The following is a 22,343-nucleotide window of genomic DNA, read 5'->3' as shown; positions in this document are numbered from 1 at the left end:
CTTTTTTAGGAATAAATCCTGAAATTTGAGAAAAGTTTGCTTCTGATCAGTTCTGAACAAGTCCCAGTTAAAGCATCCAAGGGGATTCTGGCTTTCAGTAGTCTGCAAAGCAGACTGTTTTGTGCATCTGAATATCTTCCCTGATGTCAGGGGGGACTTATGTCCAAATATAAATGAGAAAATGGTCATCATGTTTCAGTGGATATAAAACTGAGAAGCATTTTGTAATGACTGTCCAGCATCTCCAGCTTCATTATCTTGACACGTCTTACAGCATTACTTGCAACCTAATATTTCCTAAATGCAGTCGGCCTGTTGAAACAGGATGCAGTGCTTTGTATTAATTTGCCAAGCTGCATAACGGCGATAGGGCAAAAGGACAACACAGTACTTTCCTAGAGCCTGTGATGGGAACTAGAGGACAGGGGGAAATAACAAGTGACTTGGTAAGATTCAGCTGCACTCTCGGGAATAAACCCTAAATAGTTTGTTAGAAAACTAGTGGTTATGTTTTACTGTATGGTGTTCTAGGTCTGTATGTTGGAATAGATGCCACATGACGTTCAAAAATACATAGAAACACAATTGTCTGAGTAGGAAAAAGGATTGTTAAAAATATGGATGGCACATTTAGGATTATCTCAAGCCACTACAGCAGCATCAAGCTGCAAAACAGCAGAGTTTTAGCTGTAACAATTCTTTATTGTTTCTGTCTGCCCTCTCATCTTTATTGGGAGAGGACAGAAAAAGCTTTTTAACAAGACGAATATAAGTTTCTAGCTCTAAAAGGTTTCTTTTTTAAACGATTAGTGCTTAAGGGAAAACAATCTAGGCAGGAACAGTATCATTTTCCCCTTCACTCCCTTCCCCCATGGCTTTTCCTTTAAATATGATCGAACCCTAATCTGTGTTCTTTGGAGTAGAGGTAATGAAATTACAGAAAGGATGTGAAAAGTATCTGTGAAGGTAAGCCAATACTTTCCATTGTGTAAACCACAGATATACTGCCTGAAGACACATAATATGAGAAAGTTAAAGAAATCAATATGAGGAAAGATTTTATTTTTCATTTAGGTTTTAGAGATCCATTTGGCAAAGAGTTACTTAAGAAGTATGCTTAGGTCCATTTAATTCACTCTGAATTCATCTGTATTTTCAAGATCTCTGACTTGCCAAACAGATAATTCACCTTATGCAACTGCAATGTACTTAGTCAGAGAGATGATGCCTCACATTTCTAATGCAGAAGATCCTGGGTCTGATACTCACTGCTGATAGGGATATTTGCATCTGTGTACTCCCTGGTTATTACCCAGTGCTGCCTCGAAGATGTCAGTTTACAACTGTTACCATGATGCTTAGTTCTGATGAGGTTTGTTCCAAAGAAAGCAACACAGTATTTTAGAAATAAAAAAAGTAACTTTTCTAACATGTTTTCTCATCCACTCTTGTATTTAGCATTCTCTAATACTAAATGTTGAACAGAGACACCAATTTTTGTAATGTGCTTTTTAGGAAGAAAGTGGGCTTCTTTCAGCCCAACTGAATCTTACTTTGGCTTATTAGTAAACTGGCAATTTGATACAATAGAATCAATTGTTTTCCACTAAGTGTGTGTATGTGTATTCATACCACAGAGAGGCAGGTTTCCAAGAGCTCAGGTCAGTCCCTTTAGCCTTAGCATTACTCACAGCTGCACATCTGCTGTACCTCCGCTACACATCATGCACGTGATGTGAGTGATCATTGCGTATCCTTTTACAATGACTTTCTCTCAGCCATCTGGCTAATTCTGGGGTGTTGTTTTTTATTCTGAGACTCTCAAGAGATGTGACCTTGCGGCTTTTTTGAGCCTGTTGGCTTTTTATTTTCAGGAATCCCTCTTTTCTGCTCTATTTCTTCTTTATTTTTATTTGATCTGGTTTTGTCTTCATCTGAACAGTGAGCTCAGCCTCACATACTCAGCTCAGAGCACTGTGAGCTCATTAATCTCCTACCCTTTGAAATCTGTAGGCATGCTCCCTATTGTGGAATTACTTCAGTCATCGAACCCTGCAGCAGAATTTGAATTTAGTATTGACTGCCTTAATAGGCTGTTATTTGAGCCTATGGCTCTGTGGCCCCTACTTCGCCTACCCGTTGAAACAGCCTTATTCTTGGCCATTATCTCAGCCAGAAAGACTGGAGACATCTTGGCATTTAGTAGCGCGAAAATCTCTGCTCAAGGTTACTTTTTGAATTTTGAATCTTGATTGTCTTGGGGAATTACGCTTCCAATGTCTCTTTCTCAGATCTCGCCCATCCTCAGAAGATTGACACATACGCTTAGATGGTTTGTTGTTAGATGGAGATTTGCCTTTTGGCAGACTCCATCTAATTTCTACTGTGGACGTAGTCCTGGAGCGCAAACTGTGAGACCCAAAGACAGCTCATCAGATAGCTGATGTATCCCAAGGGCTTTATTATCATTAAATAGAAACCTCCTGATAGAATCAGGTATATTCTCGGAGGATGTGAATGGCCAGTGTAGCTTCTGTGAGAAGTATCTCAAGGTTCCAGCTGGGATGGCCGATGAAGTATGTTGTTAAGTTTGCCAGGTGACATGACTTGCCAAATGTATGTAGGTGTGGTATAGCCTTGATCAGTCCAGGCCTGGTGTCTGAGCACTTCTCTGCACCCACGTCCCTGCGCTAGGCACTGCAAAGGGTCATCACGCGGTATGAACCGGCACATTGGTGGTCACCTGAAGAAAAAAGGAAGGCTGCTTTCCAGGGATTGGGTGTGCTTTGAAATGGCCACGTGCACAGACACGCTCCACATTTCTCTTAGAGAAGTCAAGCTTTTGTATGTTATGCTTGGCTTTTAACTAGGATCCTTAAAATTTTTTCATTATTTTGAGGCTGTAACAAAATGTATCTTAAATGTTATCTCTGTGTGGGTGACAGATTTCATTTTGCTTCCAAGTTCTCCCTGTGATTTCAGTTGAACATCTTTATCGTCAGCTCTTGTTGTAAGCTGCTTCACACCATTTAACAGTTGTTGAATTTCACTTCAGAGGCAGCTGCGTGTTAGTGGTAAGCAGCCCAATTCTTGTAAGGTACTTTATGTTCCTTTAAGGTGAAGGATACTACGTAAATACAGAACATCGGTCTGTTTGCATAACTCTTTGTGCATGCTCCTTGTGCTTTTTTCAGTCTCCACAGGTGTGCAGATCATTTGTTCTACAGATGCACATGTTCTGTGTGAATTATCAGCAAAAGAATTCAAGTAAACTGAAAAACAGTGTTTTCTGAGAAGTGCTGCTATGCAGCAGCATGTTCTGCTGTCACTTTCTGCTAAAGCATGCATGTATAAATTTTTAGATGTATTTTGGAAGAAAAAAGTTGTCTTCAGAGAGCCATCCATGGAATTAAATACTCATTAACAGGGAGTCTGCATGGTTTTTGATCTTCCAAGTACTAAAAAGTACACATATATCTGTTTTTTGCAGGAAAATCCCTTCAAGGAAAGGATTGTGGAATCTTTCTCAGAAGATGGAGAGGGCAGCCTCAGCTTCAATGATTTTGTGGATATGTTCTCTGTGCTCAGTGAAATGGCTCCCAGAGAGCTTAAAGCAATCTATGCCTTTAAGATCTATGGTACTGTATCGGGATGCTTTTGTGTGCTGTTTTTGTTTGAAGCGAAGGAGTATGAGACCTGTTGGTGACCTTTTCTTTGATTCTTTTCTTGTTTAGATTTTAACACAGATAACTTCATTTGTAAATCAGACTTGGAAAAAACCCTCAATAAGCTGACCCGAGAAGAGCTAACGGCAGAAGAAATCACTCTAGTTTGCGAGAAGGTGATAGAAGAGGCTGACATGGACGGTGATGGGAAACTAGGATTTGCAGATTTTGAAAACATGATTTCCAAAGCACCGGACTTTCTCAGGTATTGTTTCAAGAAAAAGATAGTCTCTTGCATATTTTCAGGCTTTTTTTTAGGATATCACTGTGCAGTGTGATACAAGAAATGTCAGACATAAGTACTTTACCAGAGAGCTGGCTAGAGGGTGACTTCTCACCCTAACGCCGTTTACTTTTCTAGAGCATATGCCGATTGTCTCCTAACATGGAGACTAAGAGCTCAATGACTTTTATTTATCTCTGATTTTTTTTTTCCTGTTTGTTTGTGTAGTTTCTTCAGGAAAATATTTTGATCTGTTGTAAGCTCAAATTCGTATTGTTCTCAAGCCTATAGCAAGGATCCATGCTGTCTGATGAGGCTAGTGTGTAAATATTGTATGCATGTTACAAATGTATGTGGAAACACATTGACCTTTTGTGCTGAGAAGGTGAGAGCTAGAAGACGTTATGGTGGTACAGTTCATGCTGGTAGCAGAGAAATAACTTAGAATGATTAAGTACTGCAATCTTCTTCGATCCATCGTCAATAAGCAGTTTTTTTATAACTGATATTTTTTATTTTTGTTGCTGAGTTTCTTCCTCATAATCTGTTGATAAAACCCAGCTATTTTAAGAGAGTTTTTCTTGCACATTTTGTATAGTCCTTTGAAAAGGACAATGACTCTTTATTTTTACAGATTAATAAAACATTCTACATAAAGTTACAGTTAAGGCTGTTACTTAACTAATACAAGGATAGACCTTCTTCAGGAAATTACAGTGAACCAGCCAGCAAAACAATCTACTCCCACACTGGGAGGAGTTAATATCTGAATCTTAAATCCACTGGCTGAATAGTCTGAAGCTAAATCCTAGGTCTCATTTCTCCCCAGATTTCAGTGGTCTGGGTTAACTATGTCAATAGTAAATGCTTGATAACCTGAAAAAAATTTTTTCGTAATCTTTGTTCATACACATTGTTAAGTTGGTAGTGTTGCTGTTTGTCTGGTGATAATTGATAATAACAGGTAAGTTCTAACATCTGGGAAGATAAATAATCCAACAGTTGTCTGGACTGCAAACATTTACACAGTATGATTGTAAGTTGTTGCGGGAGTGTTGGAATTGGCACATTCCAGTTCCTGCAGACTTGTCTCGTGATTAGTTGGCTGATATCTGAGAAGGAGTTTAGTTTCCACTTTTTTGCTGCAGTTAAGGCGTGAAGACTGGTTTGTCCATGTAGATTTTCTGTTGTCTGGAAAGGTGCGGAATTGTTTTGCATCTTTCTATGAAGTGCAACACTTAGAGACTTTTTTAGACAGCTGCCTGTTTGCAGGGCATTGGCAAAAGCTCAATAATCTTTCAGTCCCATGTTACTGAATTCTGCCAAAGGATTCAAAAGTTACTGGGGAGGATTAGCAAAGCTCGCAGTCAGACTGATTGATTGTGTTTTCCTAGGAAATAAGGCTAAACATTAGGATAGAATTAAGATTGATCAAAATTTGGACAGAGAATGTTAATGCTAATGCTGCTTAAGAACTTCTAAGTGTCCCGCGCAACACAGAACACTTTTTCTTTCATAAATGAAATTTTTGAGGAACGGTGTTATAACAAAATGATTCTACAGTAAAACATGAGGATATGATTCCTGTGAACCCTGAGAAACATCAGCATCTTGAGAGGATATGGTACAAAGTTAATGTGAATGTCTTTTATACATTAGAAACATATCAGGTGTTCCTTGACTAATCAAGTGTATGAACGGAAACTCTTTCAGAACAAGATATATATCATCATTATGGTGAGGCTCAGCTGAACAGTTATTCTAATATTTTGTTTACATGCATTTCCAGCTAAGAAAATGTTTTTTCTTTATTCTGTTACCCGTATAGAAGCTGCTGGGGTCAGGTACAGTTTCCTGTAATCAATCGAAAGGCTGTACTGTACCTACAAATCTGGTAGAGCACAGAGAACAAGCATGAAGGATTGAAGGCAGATCTGAAGACTCAGCAGAAGCCGTAGTTTCAGCAGGTTCCTGTGCCATGGCTGCCTTTACTGCTGTGTTGTAGAGGCTCGCAAACTGCTGACTTAGAATTCCAAGCTGAGGATGCTGTGCAGTCCAGCCATTTCCTGAGAAAGTAGCAAAGGAGTATTTGCCACTGTAGCCACCAGAATAAGAATCATAATTATTTTTCTTTTCCAAGTTTCGCCTGTAAAAGTGGTTTATTTTTTGAGGACATTCTTAGTCATATTTTTGCTGTATGCACTGCATTGTAGAGTGACATATTTGTTAATACCAAACTTCCTGACGTGAGCCACTTACTCTCATTTTAAAAATACTGTGTAAAAGTGGCATTCTGAAGGGACATGGTGATCTGACTTTTGGAATGGGATCCATTGAATTTTAACGCCACAATAGGTACACCAAGGTCTGGCTGGGGACTGAAACTAAACCAGGGCTCTCTGATAGTACCCAGTGCATGCTAACGTGTGGCAGAGCGTCTGACGTGGGACGAGAGTGCAGTTCCTGTAGCTGATCTCTCCCCACAAAGAACCCAGTTCCTATTGATGGAGTTCAGCTGTACCATAACAGTCTTGGGCATGTTACCTGTTCATTTAATGAAACAGTGCTTTCTTTTATCTTTCTGAATTTATCTCCTGCTCGGTTCCTGGCCTGTCATTTTCCTCTCATCTGTGTCTTCAGTGGTAATGGTCCTCTTAAGCAATAACTATAGGCTGTGTGCAGCCAATCTGAAGACAGATCTGTGCAGTCTGACCATGTAACACAATGCAGAACATGCAAAGCACAAACAGTGTCTTAATAGTGGATCAACAACCCTATATGCCAGTCATAAATTTGTGCCTGAACTATCTTCTTAATATTGTAAAAAGACATAAAAACATGTTTTCGTCTAAAGAATATTGTCCCTTTTGACATCTTCAGCAGACACGTGGAAGAAATATCAACTATCAATGTCCAGAATTGGCCATAATTTCATTTGGTTTTGCGTATCTCCCCTTTTTGTGCCCAGCTGAATGCATTCCAGACTTTAAATTGAAGAAAACTTAAGTGCCTATTGATTTATGCTTTGAGCTGCTCAGCAGCTGTGAAAATTAAACACCTAGGAACCAAACCAATAGCCACTTTTGAAAATGATTGCCAGTGAGCAATCAGTTGGAGATGCAAGGCAGTTGGAGGTGCAAGGTAACTGCAGTTTTCAGAGACTTCACTGTGAAGCTATGGACAACCAACATTTCTGAATATCTGATCCCAGAATACCATCCTGGCACCTGGTACGTGATCCTTTTGAAAATGTTGGCTAACTTACCAGACCCCAGATGGTTTTGATTTGTAGTAAAGGATTTCTTATTCTGTTCTTTACCTTTCCCGCTCCACCCAAAGCCACTTCTTCACCTTCTGGGAGCAGGAAACTTAGGATGCAAGGCAGTTAGGTTTCATCCCTCGCTCTGCCATTGCTTGAGCAGGTGATCTCTGACAGGCCATAGACTATTTTGTTCCCTCTGCTCTGTTACATGGGACCAGTGCTTATCTGACTTCTGACAGACATTGAGAACTTCCATAATAGGAGCTATCCAACTGTAAAATCTCATCGTTGTTAAAATGAGGTGTGAAATTACTGAGGAGGAGTACCTTCTTTACCCTGTTCATGAAACACCTTTGAAGGCCAGATTCCTATAAGAACGTACACTCCATTTCTGAAGCACTTTTTTCACATAGCTCAATATGTTGGGTTTTGTTAGGCTGTCATGCTACCATGCATTCTTACTATATACAGCAGGCATTCATTTTGGCACCGTGATCCAGGCTTTGGCCTGGTATGAGCTAATGTTCATCCACTGTACGTTGACTGAATTTTCCTTATCTCATCACTCATTTCTCAGACCTTTACTTAATGACCCTGTGCAGGTTTGATCTCCTAGAGACAGCCTTTGCAAGCTTTGCAAGTAAAGTCTGTTGCTTGATTTGCACTGCTGTGGTTGAGGAGTTTTTTTAAGACTAGGAAAAAACCACTGCTAATCATTGACCAGGGAAGATACATGCATTTTTGGCTGTTATCCCAGAAGCCTGAGTAAGCTGTAAATGATAATGACAGTTGCTAGTTCAGAAAATTTGATCTCAATAGGTTTATTTCACTCAAAATTGCTATCATTAAGAAGCTGCTTGTAGTTGCAATGTAATGGAAGTATAGCAGTCTGAATTGGCACTAGCTGTATTCTGTTCTACCAGACTGAGTATGTTTTCCACAGGAAATTGTTTTATAAATCATCCTGGAAGTTTAAGCTCATTTGAATGCCTGAGGGCGAAACATACTGTAGCACTTTGCAATGGAGTTGGAGACGAATATGGCAGTAGTAACATGGGGGAGCTGCCAGAACCACACAGAGAAACAACAGATTAAACAAAAAGGGGTTCACTGGGAATGGAGCATTTCTGAAGCCTTTGTGGGCCCTTACACAGATAACAGTTGATGTCCTGACCCCAGTCCTACCTAAAGCTGAAGTAACAGAAGCTCTCTTACAGGAAAGGTGCGGCTCGTAAGACCTGTCCCAACATGTAGATCAGCTGCTTCTCAAGGACTAAAATTAGAGCTAGTGAGAAACTGGCAAGAGATGCTTAGCATAAAACAGTGGAAGAGCATAAATTTTGTATTTTTCACAGAATATTTCAGCTGCTGCTTAGGAAAAAGTTTAATATCCGAAGGCCATAATGACACTCTGATAGAAATACAAAAAATTTCCAGTAAGTAGATTTCCAGTGAAGTGAATTTGGATGGATTTTGTTTTAAGGAGCCGTGTCTAAAATGTTTCCACATAGAAGGCTGTGGATTTTTTGTTCCTAGATATTGCCTACGTGGGACTTAAATTTTAAAGAGTTTGGTTTAATAGGGGGTTCTAGACGTTTCTTGGGTTGTGAACAAGATGTTTATAATTCTTTTTGACTAAAACCTTGGTGCCAGTAAGCTCTTTGCAGCTCTGTACGCTTTCTTTCGCCATACTGATGCTAGTATGCTAGACTGCTCTACATCATATCTTTCAGTGTCACCCAGAGTGCATAAATTCCTAAATATGAAGTTCCTAGGGACCACTGTGAACATAAAATTTTAGCTCCTCCAACTGCATACCACAGAGCTTCCTTCAGTGAATGCCTGATTCAAATCAAATAGCTGTGATTAAGTTAGAGCATTCTTTGTACAAAACAGAATCCAAAACCTGTACATCCAAAACTCTTCTGCCTCTTAAATAGCCCAAACCTCTAAAGTTCTCTTTTGGTGTAGGCATCTAAATTACAGTATTTACATACAAAAATATGTAATAATCTCTTCTGGTTTCAGTCAAGAAAGAAACAAACATACGGCTTATACTGTCCTGACATTGAACAGAGATTGCTACCTAGAGAAAGTGAGCTTTCAGATGCCCTCTTTAAATTGTCTTTCACTGTCCTGCTGAGATGCTCAGGAGTTCTTCTGAAAACAGATGGCAGTAGTAAGGCATGCTGCTTGCTGGTATCACAGTGCAAACAGAAAGAAGATAACAATCAGGATCTCTTGGTCCCAGCAAGAGAAACAACACATTTATCTGCCCAGTTTGACTGGTTTAGGAACCCAAGTGCTCTGCCACAGCAGAAGTGCCACCGAGGAACATTTAGCTCTGCTGTACAGCCAATACATAGGTCAATTTATACTTGACTTAATCCAGCACTGAGCTTGGCCCCCTGAGCTAACATTTTCAGAAGATGGAAATTTCTCCCAGAACATTTAAATCTTCCTGAGAGCATGAGAGAAGAGATTCTGATTCACTACACAGCACCTTCCTTTTTGTACTTTAAGGAAAATGTTGTGCAGAATGACAAATGTGTTTATCTCTCTTCATCTTTTTCTTTCCTTTGCAGTACTTTCCACATAAGAATCTGAAGATGTTTCTGTGAGCCAGTGTTACCAGAAATGACTTGCCAGTCCAGCCTTTCTGAATCTCAGGCACTTTGGGGGCTTTTGTCCTCTAATTATGGCTTCTTGGAACTCAGCAGAAAGTACTGAAATAATTCTGGTCCACAAAGAGACAGAAGCATCCTGTGATCTACAGGATATCTGGAACAGTCATATTTTTATCTTCACTGCTGGCCAAGCACTATGGCAAAGAGGATTGGTTGCTGGATTGTGGTTTTTCCTTCTTTTTTTTTTCTTTTTTTAAACAGGCAGAATCAGAATATTATTAAAGGTATTTCCACATAGTTTTTATATTTATGAATGTTTAATACTGCTCTTAAAAAAGCAAAAAAAAAAAAAATTGACAGAAAGATTAGCTTTGGTGACTTTTCCAAGAGTATTTGAAAGAAAGCGTGGGCCTTAAATAATGAGATGCCTCTATCACTGTGTTGTGCAGCTGGGGATCTTGCATGGAAATGATCATAGGTGAAAGACCTGCAGTCAAGATCAAGCTCCCAGTGTTGAAGACGACCACATCCCAGGTTTGCCTTTCAGTCCCTGAAATGGCAGTTGCTGGGTTTGGTGCTTACCTTCAACCAGTATTTTATGGATTGTCATGTCCTTACGAAACTTGAAATATTTGCCTTTTGGATATAACAACTGCATATATGATTAATTTCTTCCCAAGATTAATGTTAAAACTGTGTCCTTGTTTTCAAAGAGGGTCTTGCGTTATTCTCATTCTGTGGGCTGGTAGTGCTGAATGGAAGAATATAATCATCTGTAACTCATGACGAAGTAAAAAAAGCACAGAACTGCTACTAAGGACATGAAAAGACAGTTTCTTTCTAAACGAGCTATGCAATCTTTCCCATAAAATGCATGAATGCAGCTCTATATTTCTCTTCTCTCTCCAGCTGGAAATCAGCTAGATCTTTTTTTTTTTTAATTCCAGTATTGTTTAGGTACTGGGGTATGGAGACAATCATATGTGTATTACTGTTCTAACAGTCAATAGAAGGGCTCTGTCACTTACATGGCTTCTGTATCAAAGTCATCACAATTAAAACTTTTGACGCATTCTGTTGTGCTTTGAGATTTTTTGAGCTAAACACTAATTTCCCTTCTGGTTATTATTCAAATGACTGTAAAGTTAAATCTTTCAAAGGATGAAATGTGTTATTGAAAAAGTTGATAGAGAAATGAATCTTTTTGCCACTTTTGTAGGGATGATGATGCTTATCTACCTTGAGACCTCTTATGTATGGTGAGCTTGCAATGTAGCTTGCTGTATGCATCAAGAAGTATTTATCTAGCTATATGGTTGTACATTAAAAGTGTTGATGGAAGTTTTGGATATTCAAGGTATACATGACAGACTTGCCAAGACAGCATAGTGAAAATGAAACTTGTATGGTAGTCATAACATTTACTTTTAAAATATTTTTTATAATGATCATATTCAGTGATGTTTATACCATTTTAATACTTCTTCCTACTGGTTTTGTTTAGATAAAGGAATTAGAGCTTGAATGTCCTTTGATTTACTTACCCAAGTTAAAATTAGCACAAATCAATCCTGATATTCAGTTCTGATTAAGTAAGAAGAGATTCAAGCCTCCATCTTTTTCATTTTGAGCAGATTGAGGTGGATGTGTTAGTTGATTCAAACAATTTGCAAGATCTTGGCATTGAGAGATTATGTTAAAATTACTTCCTGTTCTTTGAAATGGCAGCCTGATAGTTTTTTTATTTCTTTCGAGCCACACGTTAATCTTGAAATCCCCCTGAGATATGTTTTTCTGCCATTATTAGTATGTATTGTAAAATACCAGGTTGCGAGTTTCTGGATCAGATTATTCAGACAAAAACAATCTGGTGCTGATGACGCAGGTCAGTTCCCTTTGACATCAGTGTTCTTTTTCTATGTTTTAAAATTTCTGCTGGCTAAAATTCTTTCCTTCCTGACACTGCGTGTTATCCTGCAGTTAGATCATCCTCCCCACTTAATGGGAGACCTCAGTTGCCTTGGAATGCGCTCGGTGTGTTTCGGTGTCCTCCCTGCTCTGAATGTCACAAAGCGGTTCAAGAGACACTTAGGCTCGCAGTCAGATGTTTAACCCGGGAGAGATCCACAAGAGCTGAGAACAAAGAGAAAGAAAATCAGGAGCACCCTGTGGAGGAGTACTCTGGTCCACAATGAAAGGAGAATTGCTGCAGAATGCTGCAGGTACAAATGTGCGCCGTTGTCCTAAGTCCCTTTATTTCTTTGTCTTACGTTCATTTCCTGTAACAAAAACCCAAGCAATGTAGTGTGTCCCTGGAGTGTGAAAGAGATAAGTACTCTAAACGCTTCTGGAGCAAAATAATCCTACCTGGTAGTAGGTAAGTCAGGATACTATCTGGTGGCAAAGGCAAGGGGTACGTTTCTAAAGCAGCTTTGTATCTGCAGTTTCTTAGTTGTCTGTGGGTGGATGTCTTACCACTGAAATGTTTGTTACGGTGAGAGTGTTGAGTGAACAGGGGTGCAGCATGAGGCATCGCAAGTGTAAAAAATGCTGTGAGCTGTGTTGCAGCTCTATTTCTGCAATAGCATTGTTGGCAGAATCTTATGAACTTGCTACCAAGTGTTGCTTCATCCAGGCTTACTTGTTCAGGAGCAGCTATCAGGCAGTTTAGAAAGAAGTAGAAGCAGTAAAAGAGATTTAGATTTAAAACAATTTTGGATTTGGTCTTTAAAGCAAGAAGACATACATTTCATATTGCAAAAAAAGTCTTAAATATGAATGGACATTTTTATGTGTGCATTCAAGAATGGACAAAGGATAGCCATTACCTAAAGGCTCTATTATAGTATCTAAGTGTGTGTGTTATCTCTAGTTAACACACACTCAAAGCATCTTCGGGACAAAAAGAAGATTGCGGAATTGAATAAAACAGTGTCAAAAAGCAAGTAATAGCCAAGTTGTTATTAACAGACGTTTCATTGTTCTGTGGGAATACTGTAAGTGGAGGTTTGTGGCAGCATGCAGGCCAAACCTTGCTCTTCCCTCCTTCCTCAGTGCTCTCCAGCACCCTGCGGACTTCTGTGGGGCACGCCTGCGGGGCTGGGGGAGAGCAGCCGCGGCTTGCCGCAGGGCTCTGCTCTCTCATGGCCCTTCAATGTCATCCGCAAATGCGGAACGAGGTCAGGGCTTACCAGGGGCAAAACTAAATACTTTTGAAACACGTACATGAAAACAAAGATTTTAAAGTATAATATCCATAAATTGATTTCTCTAGAATACAATTTCTAATATAGAAATCTCATGTACGTGAGAATTTTTTTCTGGATACACACACTCGCGGGACTGTGACAGTACTCCATTACAGTTTTTTCAACTCAGTTTCAAATGCAGATACTGTGATTTTTCGTATGGTTACTCATTTCCTTTTGTGTGATGTTGGTCTCATTAATATCTGATATTGATCAGTATAATGGGTTAATTTTCTTCCCTTTCGTAATATGCTTTTAATTCCAGTTTTTGCTGTCTTTCAGCATCATTGGGGATTCCTTTCGGTTTTTCGTCATGCAATAGTAGTGCCTGATGGGTTTTTGTTTGTAAAAATCATTATTTCCTATCATCTGTCATATGTTCTCTGAAAATATGGTGGCCACAGCTGTTGCATGTGATAGCAAACCATAGATTTATAGAAAGTTTTCTGTATTTTTGTAAGTTATGCTAGCTTGTTTGCCTTAGAACAGTGGTGAATACTAAGCTGAAGTCTTTGTAGTCGTCTGTGGTATTTATATCTTTTTCTTGGTATGATAAAACACAAGAATGGATTAATTCAGCTTTTATTATTTTAGATCTGCTTTGTCTGATGCATTGACATTTATCTATAATAATGTTTTCTGTTAAGAAGTTTTATACTTGATTGCTGTGACACATCTCCGTCTGAGACGACCCATGTGTTTCATCTTCAGCGGGGCTTAGGCATATGCCTGGTGTTCAACATGTGGCAGATGTTCTGAATAGAAGTGTTTCTTTGAATTAAGGTCAAACTGAGGTAAGGTGCCGTGACATCATCTCTCATGTTACAGAGGTGGGTCTGTTCCAGTGGTGGTTGTTTTTTATGAAAACAGCAAATTAATAAAAATGTTTTTTATTAAAATCCCCGAAAATGGAAAGATACATTAAAAATTAAACAAATAGGGATTTTGTTGCAGAAACCATAAAGCCTCATATTCTAGAGGCCTGAATAGGTTCAGATTATATTATGAAATAATAGAACATAAAGTAAGGTAGAGACAGAGTTTTTGGTAACAACAGATTTGTGGAATGGGAAAGCTCAGGATCCATGAGAAATCAATTTGGGCTGAAATAACAGCAGGATTAAAAAGAGCTTGTAATGTTACTGCCTAGTACACCTCAGCTGATACAGATGGTGGAATGAAATTTGATGAGGAAGATATTAAATATAACAACATTGTAATTGTTCGTGTCCTTAGAAAGCTGTGTGTCTGAGACGGAAGTGAAGGACATAGTGGACAGAAGTTCTGCTTTTTTCTGTGTCATTTTGCAGTTATGGGTGTCTGGTAGAGACGTTAGCGACACCGAGCGACCATCAGGTTCTCTTTGGCGGGGAAAAGGAAGAGGCTGTTCTTGGTAGAATTAAAAGTGCATCAGCATTGCAGATGAAAGGGCCTTTATATAATGAGAAGTTCTGCCTTTCTTGTCTGTAAGAGACCTTTTACAATCTGAACTCCGAATGAAGTTCCCTGCTGCCCGTTCTTTTGACTCTCGTGCAAGCCCACCAACAAGCCAAGTGCGTCAGCCTTGTGTGCTTTGCTGTTGCAAAGCAGATTACTCATTCCCTATGTTCTTGCTCAGTTAGGATTTGCTCAGATCCAAATATTTTTATACATAAATCCATGACTCATATCTATTTGGCACATGGATAATTACTCTGGCGTGCACGCTGTTGAGTGCGTGTTCACAAGCCCCGCAATACTAACCGTGATTTGCACCCTCTGCTCCGGTTCTGTGCACGTACAGGCTGAGGCTGTACATGCCTGAAAATGTCGGCCAGAGTGATTTGACTCTCCTGAAGATGGTTATGGGCACCAGTCCAGCCTCCTCCTTTCTGACTGTAACTTTTCTCAAGTGAAATCAGTGGATGTGGCAGCCTGCCAGGAGCAAGGCAGCTCATTGCCATGGGCTTGATCACAGCTTGGGCAATTCAAGATGGATAAAGCTTGCTGCCTTCTCTGTATGCTAACGAGCTGTGTGAAATGGGAGCTGGTTGTTGGAAGGACGATGGCTGGAGGCTTTGGTCTGGTTCCTCACGTGGAGCTCTGTGAGAGAGCAGGCACAAGGTGTCTCTGTTTACTTGGTGGGAATGGTTCTCAGCTGAGCTTGAGCAGGTATTCTGTCCAGTTCCCGCTGTGGAAGGTGGATCCCGCTTTTCAACTGGCCTTTCGTCCCCAGTGGTTGTGGGCTGCTCCTCGCATCGCCCCAGAGGCAGCACTGACGGTGAACTCACGCTGACCGTTAGCAATCTTCTTTCTCCAATCTAATAGTCAGGGTTACTTCAGTGGCACTTAGAAATAAACTTACATTCACCAGATTTTTTTGCCCCCATTAAGAGGAAATGATCTTCTATTTAGGAATCTGTTCACCTTTGTTGTTACAGCCTAGCAGACCCCAAGAGGAAACAGAATATTGGGCGTTTTAACCAAAAAAGTCTTTTTGGTTTCAGAAAATGGTCATGCAACTGTTTTGTGCAGATATAAGATTCTGCATTCAAAAAAAATTGTAGATTCAGAGCTAATTCCTTCTAGGAGTAATTTGAAACGGAAAGACTGCATTTGTGCTGCCTGAACAAATAGGTTAATTAATGCATTTATTTACAGAAGTAAACTAAATTCCAGGAAATTCAGTGAGGCTCTTCATATGTTTAATAGTTTTCATCTCTTTTATGGTGGTTTTAATGACTATTGTTCTTCTAATGATATAACTAAATATGATGAGGAAATACAGAGAAATCCCCTGTTGTAATTTCGCACCTCCTAATGACAGTAGCACTAGAATTTATAGTTTCACAAGTCACTCTTAGTATACATCTTTAAACTTTGGCTTTCTGCAGAATTTGCTGGCAAGTGTTCCTGATGGAATGACTTAATCCTGTGTGACTCATTCTCAATATTTTTCCGTTTCCAGTCATCTCCCATAGCTGAAAAAGCAGAGGAAATAATTGGCATCGACAGAAGTTTGTGTGTTTTGAGGCCTTTTCCTTCCAGGAAATTCACAAAATTAAATGCTGGGTTATTAATGCAGTAAGTCCAGCCTGATTTGCTTAGAGGGGCTTCTTTTTCTCACTGTGATAATTCTGTAGCAGCCAAATATCCTTGAGGGCCTGATCTCAACAACAGGAAGACTCCTACTCACTGCAGTAGGCGGGCTGCACGTCAGGTCCTTAAACAATATTTTGCTTTGTTCAAACGTGGAATGTGTAAACAACAAATCAAAGACTGCAGATAATAAATTACCTGTTTCTGAAGAAATACTAATAAGCAGGCACTGTCAGAAATGGAAAACAGATTTACCGCAAGTATTTTTATCGTCTCATTCCTATGAGACAAGTTGTAAAATGAAAGAAAATATTCTAGCTTTGTGTGACAGAGAAGTTAAGGGGAATGATTGCTAACGGTGGCCAGGAGAACTAAAGTAAACCCATGTGACAATGGATTTGAGAATCTGTTAAAGTTCCCAAGTCAGGCTGTATCTGGGTAATGCCAAAGCTGAACCTTCCGTGACTAGGTGTAGGTTCTTGTATATCCTCGCCTTCCTCTCTAAGCGTGCAGGTAGCGAGGTCATGCCAGCTGACACTGCTGCTGTGAGGCAGACACCAGCCCCCTTAGTTCTTTGAACTGAGGATCCAGTACCAGACTACTTGTGCTAAGCAGCACCAGTATCTCTGGTAGGTCCCTTTGGTTTCAGTGAGTTTAGTAAAACATGAATAGTTATCTGAGACTACTGAAAATGCAGAAAATCTTCCTTAGCCATTTCATCTGTGCCTTACACATTTTGTCTGAATGTTCTTGCTTTACTGATCTAAACAAAGAATATTTGAGGTCTCGTAAAGAACACAGGCATCTGAGTTTGTGCTGTGTTGTTACTCCCCGTAAAACCGTACAGTGAACTCTGCTGACGTGCCCTCTCTGCTTGCTTGAAATGAGTACGCTTTGTACAGCAAGAGGCTGCAGGCTCACCACTAAATACTGCTGCCCGTGATGTTATGAGTAAGCATTTGATAAAACAGATTCTGGTAAAGCCAGAGTAAATATTTTAAACCGTGTTTTCATATTTTGACCAAAATACTCCTGGAGAGAAATTCAAGAGTTGTTCTATCCCTTTGAAAATGTCACTGTGTCATGTGAATGTTCACTCGGGAATCTCTCGCATGTGTTCGACACTCATCAGAAGACTAATGCAGTGCAGTAGGATTGGCTTCAGGTCTCTCAGGATTGCTGAGAAGTTTGGGGCTCTTTCTGATCACACAGCTGTGAAAATAAAGTGCACTGCATTCCGGGTATTGAAAAGCACAGCCTTGTTAAAGCAGCATACCGATTAGTGACCTGTTTATGGTATATTCTTACTATTTCTTAATTTTTGCATATTTTCAGCAGAGAACTGGTAGAACCCTTAGTGTTTCTGCAGTTCATCTGTTGCAGTGTGGAGACAAGTTAGGCTGAGCAGGGAAAATTAGGCCTATTATGTGAGAAGAGCCTAAAAAATATCTTGACTTAGTAAAATGAAACTGATGGGATTATAAATCCTGTGACGAAACCCAGGCAGCTGGATTCAGTGACCTGGGTTTGGAATCCTACAAAACCTCCCAGCTTTCCCTAGCCTATTCACCTCGAGATACGAAGCAGGTGGAATTTTTGAATTGATGGCTAATCTACTGCTGTTGAATCTAATGATTTACAAAAAAACCCGTGATTCTTCATGGCTTTGATTCTAATTAATCTCCTTTTTCTGTCCCACTAAAAAAAGAGGAAAATGAAGGAGTGGACGCAGAAGGCAAGAGAGTCAAGGATGTTTCCCTGGTCACCTACTGATTTATTCTGCCCCCAAGCAGGACCTTCAGTCACCTCTGTGACTGCTGAGGCAGTTGATTTCTAAACTCTTTTCTAGCTTAGAAATCCATTATAGGTACAGCAGGAAAAGACAATTGTGGTGATAATTTTTAATCAGGATTCACAGGTGACTTCTTTTTTGTGAATGGGATTTGCTTTCTATCTAATATCGTCCTTTTTAATATTTCTGCCAATTGTGACATTCTGATAGTGTTGCTGGCTGCATGTTCTTTTTCTTCTTGAATTCACGAAATAATTTAGATCTTTCTTTTGTTTTAGTTTAATGATTTCTGTTGGCTCACAATAGAAGTTTGGGGGTTTGTTGTTGTCAGCTTTGATTTATAATCATCTGTGATGTATCCCAGGGATTTATGATTTGGCTGACTTGCATCTTTCATCTATAAGCATATGAGCTGATAAAAAGAATTTGTTTAAAACCAGAAAAAGTTGTAGTCAAATGTACATAACCTCTGAGAATGGAATTTTGGCCTGATGCTGCTTTGAATGCACATGGTCAGTGAAAGCAAACTGAACAGAGCAGAAATAGCTAGCGGCGCTTCAGGAATGCTCCCATTGCTTTGAGGTCTAGGGGATGGAAATGTCTCTTCATTGTAATTCTGCCTCCAATCCAGCTGAAGCAGAGAACTATTAGATTTTTTTTAACAGAGCTTTTCCAAAGTTCCCAAGAAGATATAAGGTATTTTTGTCAAAATTTTGGATAGAGTCTCATGGAAGATGAGCCCAAACTGCTGTCACCAACTTTTATTTTTTTAAGATGCATGAGCAGAGGTCTTTATCATGAAGGGTTGTATTTTGACCATTATTGAACAAGGTACAAGATGTATAGTTTCTAGTCAGAGTCTTTAAAAAAGCACAGGAGTGTCTAGACACTTTGAGAAAGTCTTTTTTTGATTAAAGAGGTAATTGCACTTTCAAGTACTGGCATTTTGTCTGCTGTTAGATTAGTGTAATTAAGAGGAGAATGAGCCAGAGGGTTTGAGTTTGTCCCAAAAATTGGTCTTTTTTTATTTCTTCTTTTACTTGAACTTGTTTATTCACCTGTAACTGCAAATGTCTTTAACAATACCTTGAGGATGTCTGAACAGAGGACTGTCATGAGGATGTCAGAGGACAGAGACTTTGTTTTTATTTATTATAGCTTTGTGAAGTTAGGTCAGCTGGTCTTCTGGCAAAAATTAGAACTTGACAGAATTACTCTAACCTGTACTTCCAGTATCTATATGTTGTCTCTGAAGACCAATGAGACTTACTAGCACCTACCTACACCTTTTTTCTACAGGTCATGCCTGGTAGTGGCTACAGGGAGTTGCTGAGTACCAGTGCTTGCTCTGGCGTTCTGCTGTTTGGCGATCTCTCTAACTGGGAGAAGTCTTTCTGTGATCACCTGTTCTGCTTTCTGTAGCGCTGAGACTGAGCAGGTACGGGTTACTCTCTTTTCCAGAAATAGTTCCACAAGTGATCTTGATGAAACTTCTTGACGTGGTGCCTGACAATAAGCTCAGAGCAAGAGTGAATGTAATGTTAAACAGAGAAGTTTAAAAAAATCAGTGAAGAGTCACAGATTTCATGCTGTCGTATGTGCAGCTGTAAACATGCTTTGGCAGGCTGAGTAGATTAAAAAAAAAAACATTGCTGGCAAAAACTCCTGCTGTGTCAATTCAAAGCCAATTACCCCTTCTCAGAAAACATTGATTGTTACACTTTTCCCAGTAATACCATTTGGGAGGGCTTGGAGGCTATGAATTCTAACAGATATAATAAACAAAAGTTGAACAACATTTTTAAAAACTCATTATGATTAGCATATATGTGAAATAAAAGACAAGAACTGGATCGATTTTAATGCGTAAGAATACATTCTATGGGCACAGTCATACTATATGCTGGATATTACTATTTGTATCTTTTGCAGAAAAACATCTGTGGATTTATAAGAAAGAGAATATGTAAAAAATTAAAAATAGAGTTAGAGTTTATTTCTCATATATATGATACATTTGTTACTAAGCTGATAAAAATTATGAACGATTTTTCTCCAGACATTCAAGTGAAGATTTCAGATAAATATCCAAATAAAACTTCAGTTCAAAGAGTTTGATTCTTCATTAGTTCTCACAAGGTTATTTCAGAATTAAAAGCAGTTGGTTGAGTTTGTCCATGCACATTTAAGAATGATTAGAATCAAACTAAATGTTTGGCTTATAGTGAAAAATACAGTATTTGATATCTTGATGATAATCAACTAGCGGTTTTGCACACTGCATGTAAATACTACTTTACCTGTGTATAAATATTAATTAGTGTAAATAAGTACCTATATATACAAGTTACTACACAAATGCTGATGGTATTCTAAGGCACCCATCAGGATTTCATTTTGTTAGGTCCTGTACAGAGGCAGAACACAATCCCAATTCCTGCCTCAGAGGAGTTTACATCCTAAGAATATGAAGAACAGCACAAGGTCAGTCAGGCTTCTGGAGGAACACAAATTCACATATTCCATGAGCTGAAATTTTTCATTAGCATAAGTCTGTTGTATCATCTGGAAGTCTTGTACGGAAGTGTTCACAACTTTATACACCTTGCACCAATTCTCGCAGTTGAAATGGACACTAAGTCTCGGGGGGCCATGGTTTGGTTGACAAGGGGGCACTTGAGATTATCTAAACATTTCAGGGTAGGTGGTTCATTCGCTTTAGAGAATATGGATGGGAAAGTTGTTGGCTCTGTTTTTAAAATGCGTTTAACAAGGCTGATGGCAAGGAGTCAGAACGAGTGCTTTGAAACAGTGAGGTTTGTGCTGAGCTTTATCAGCAGAGCTGCAGCGGGTTTTGGATATAACCAGTAAAAACAGACGTTATATAGAAGTATAGAAAAAAATATCTACCCTTGATTAGGAATCACCAGATCCCATGGGAAGACTAAGTCTAAGCAGCATAAGATTTCAAAGGACAACACTATTTCTGCATACCTTCCCAAAGTGTTTTTTAGAAACACACACATGTTAAAAAAACAAACAAGACCAAAAGTCCCATCTTGAAGCAAGCGTGATACAGAAAATATCAACTGTGATGATGATATTTTCACAAAGTTAATAATGTAGAAACACTGTCATGATGGTAAGTGTTGTAGTGTTCTAGGTAAGTTTGGAAATTGGCACCCTACAGCTTCAACTGTGATTTCTGTAGGAGGGCTATTTCGTAGTCTTTTCGGTCTTAGTAAGTCGGAAACCCTAAAGCACACTATTTGCTATACGATTGAGAACACATAGAATGAATTTTAGGTAATGTTTAAGAAAGAGGAACAAATTCAGACAGTCTCATTTGGATGAAACTCCAAGCTAATAATTGCAGCATGATTCTACAGACAATCTGTCTGTACCACAAGATTTCAACTGAGATAGCACTGGCTGATAAGGAATTATGTTGTGCCTTCTCATTCTGCCTTTTTTGACTTTCCATTATGGGCCACTGACCACTATTTTCTGTTCTGCAGTTTCTGTGAACCACTGTCTACCACAGACTATTCACCACTTCTGCATATTGCCCAGCATGAAAAACAAAGATCTGCATCGTCGTCTTTGTGCTGAGATTATAAACTATGCCATTTTTGATCCAACTTTTATGTAAAGAGACTACAGCTTCGTCCCCTCTTATTGATCCTGCAGTACTTTTCCATTCTCCCTATAGGAAAGTTACGCATCAGTGTTATTTTTACGGGCCTGCAACCAGTCTGTGTTTCAACCGTTGCAGAAGTTAGATTGTGCCCCAGAAAGACAGCCTGAATGAATCCATGTACCTGAGAGATATGGATAAAGAAACCCTTGTCTGTCTGGGCTTTCTCACTCTTACATATTTTCAGTTAAAAACACCATGGCATTTTAAATACTCTTATAAAAAGAGATGCTGAAATGAAGCATTTGCTAGTTGTGTACCCCTTGTTGTGTTTCTCTCAGCCTGTGACTATGATTCAGTTGATTCACTTCCATGACATCACTGCCACCTTGATGCTTCCCCTCGGAATCTGACCTCAGGAACCTGAGTGAAAACGCATTGTGTGTGCAAGAAAACCACCTCTCAAGAACCTGCCACTGAGCCAACCGTTATCAACACGTTCTGGTAGGCAAGTGGTAGTGTGAGGGGCATCGTTGACCTGTAGGATGAAAAGTTGTGTGAATTCAAGGTGAGCCTAAGAAGCAGGCGACAACCGTCGTCTGAATTCACGCGTTTGACGCTGCACCATGAAAAAGGAGTGGAATTTCTCCTCCACAAAACACCGAAGGAAGTGTAAAGCGCCTTTTGCACTTAACCATATAAAGCCATTTTTATCTTGCTCTTCATAAAACAATTGAATTCCTTCAAAAGG

The 22,343-nt window shown here is 39.4% G+C and overlaps 1 protein-coding gene across 3 annotated transcripts in view; it reads left to right on the top strand.

The window, feature by feature from the left end:
* Positions 1 to 10,909, top strand: part of CIB2 (calcium and integrin binding family member 2) — a 54,581-nt gene extending 43,672 nt beyond the window's left edge. For all 3 annotated transcript variants that reach the window (XM_009943338.2, XM_075432276.1, XM_075432275.1), the window contains exons 4-6: positions 3,491 to 3,638; positions 3,735 to 3,930; positions 9,796 to 10,909. In XM_009943338.2, the coding sequence (XP_009941640.1) occupies positions 3,491 to 3,638; positions 3,735 to 3,930; positions 9,796 to 9,817 (366 nt within the window). In that variant the 3' untranslated portion in view covers positions 9,818 to 10,909. The remainder of the gene's footprint in view (positions 1 to 3,490; positions 3,639 to 3,734; positions 3,931 to 9,795) is intronic.
* The last annotated feature ends 11,434 nt before the right edge of the window (positions 10,910 to 22,343 follow it).

Source organism: Opisthocomus hoazin, chromosome 10 (assembly GCF_030867145.1).
Source record: "Opisthocomus hoazin isolate bOpiHoa1 chromosome 10, bOpiHoa1.hap1, whole genome shotgun sequence".
Classification (NCBI taxonomy): domain Eukaryota; kingdom Metazoa; phylum Chordata; class Aves; order Opisthocomiformes; family Opisthocomidae; genus Opisthocomus; species Opisthocomus hoazin.
This window is presented reverse-complemented; position numbering and strand designations above follow the sequence as displayed.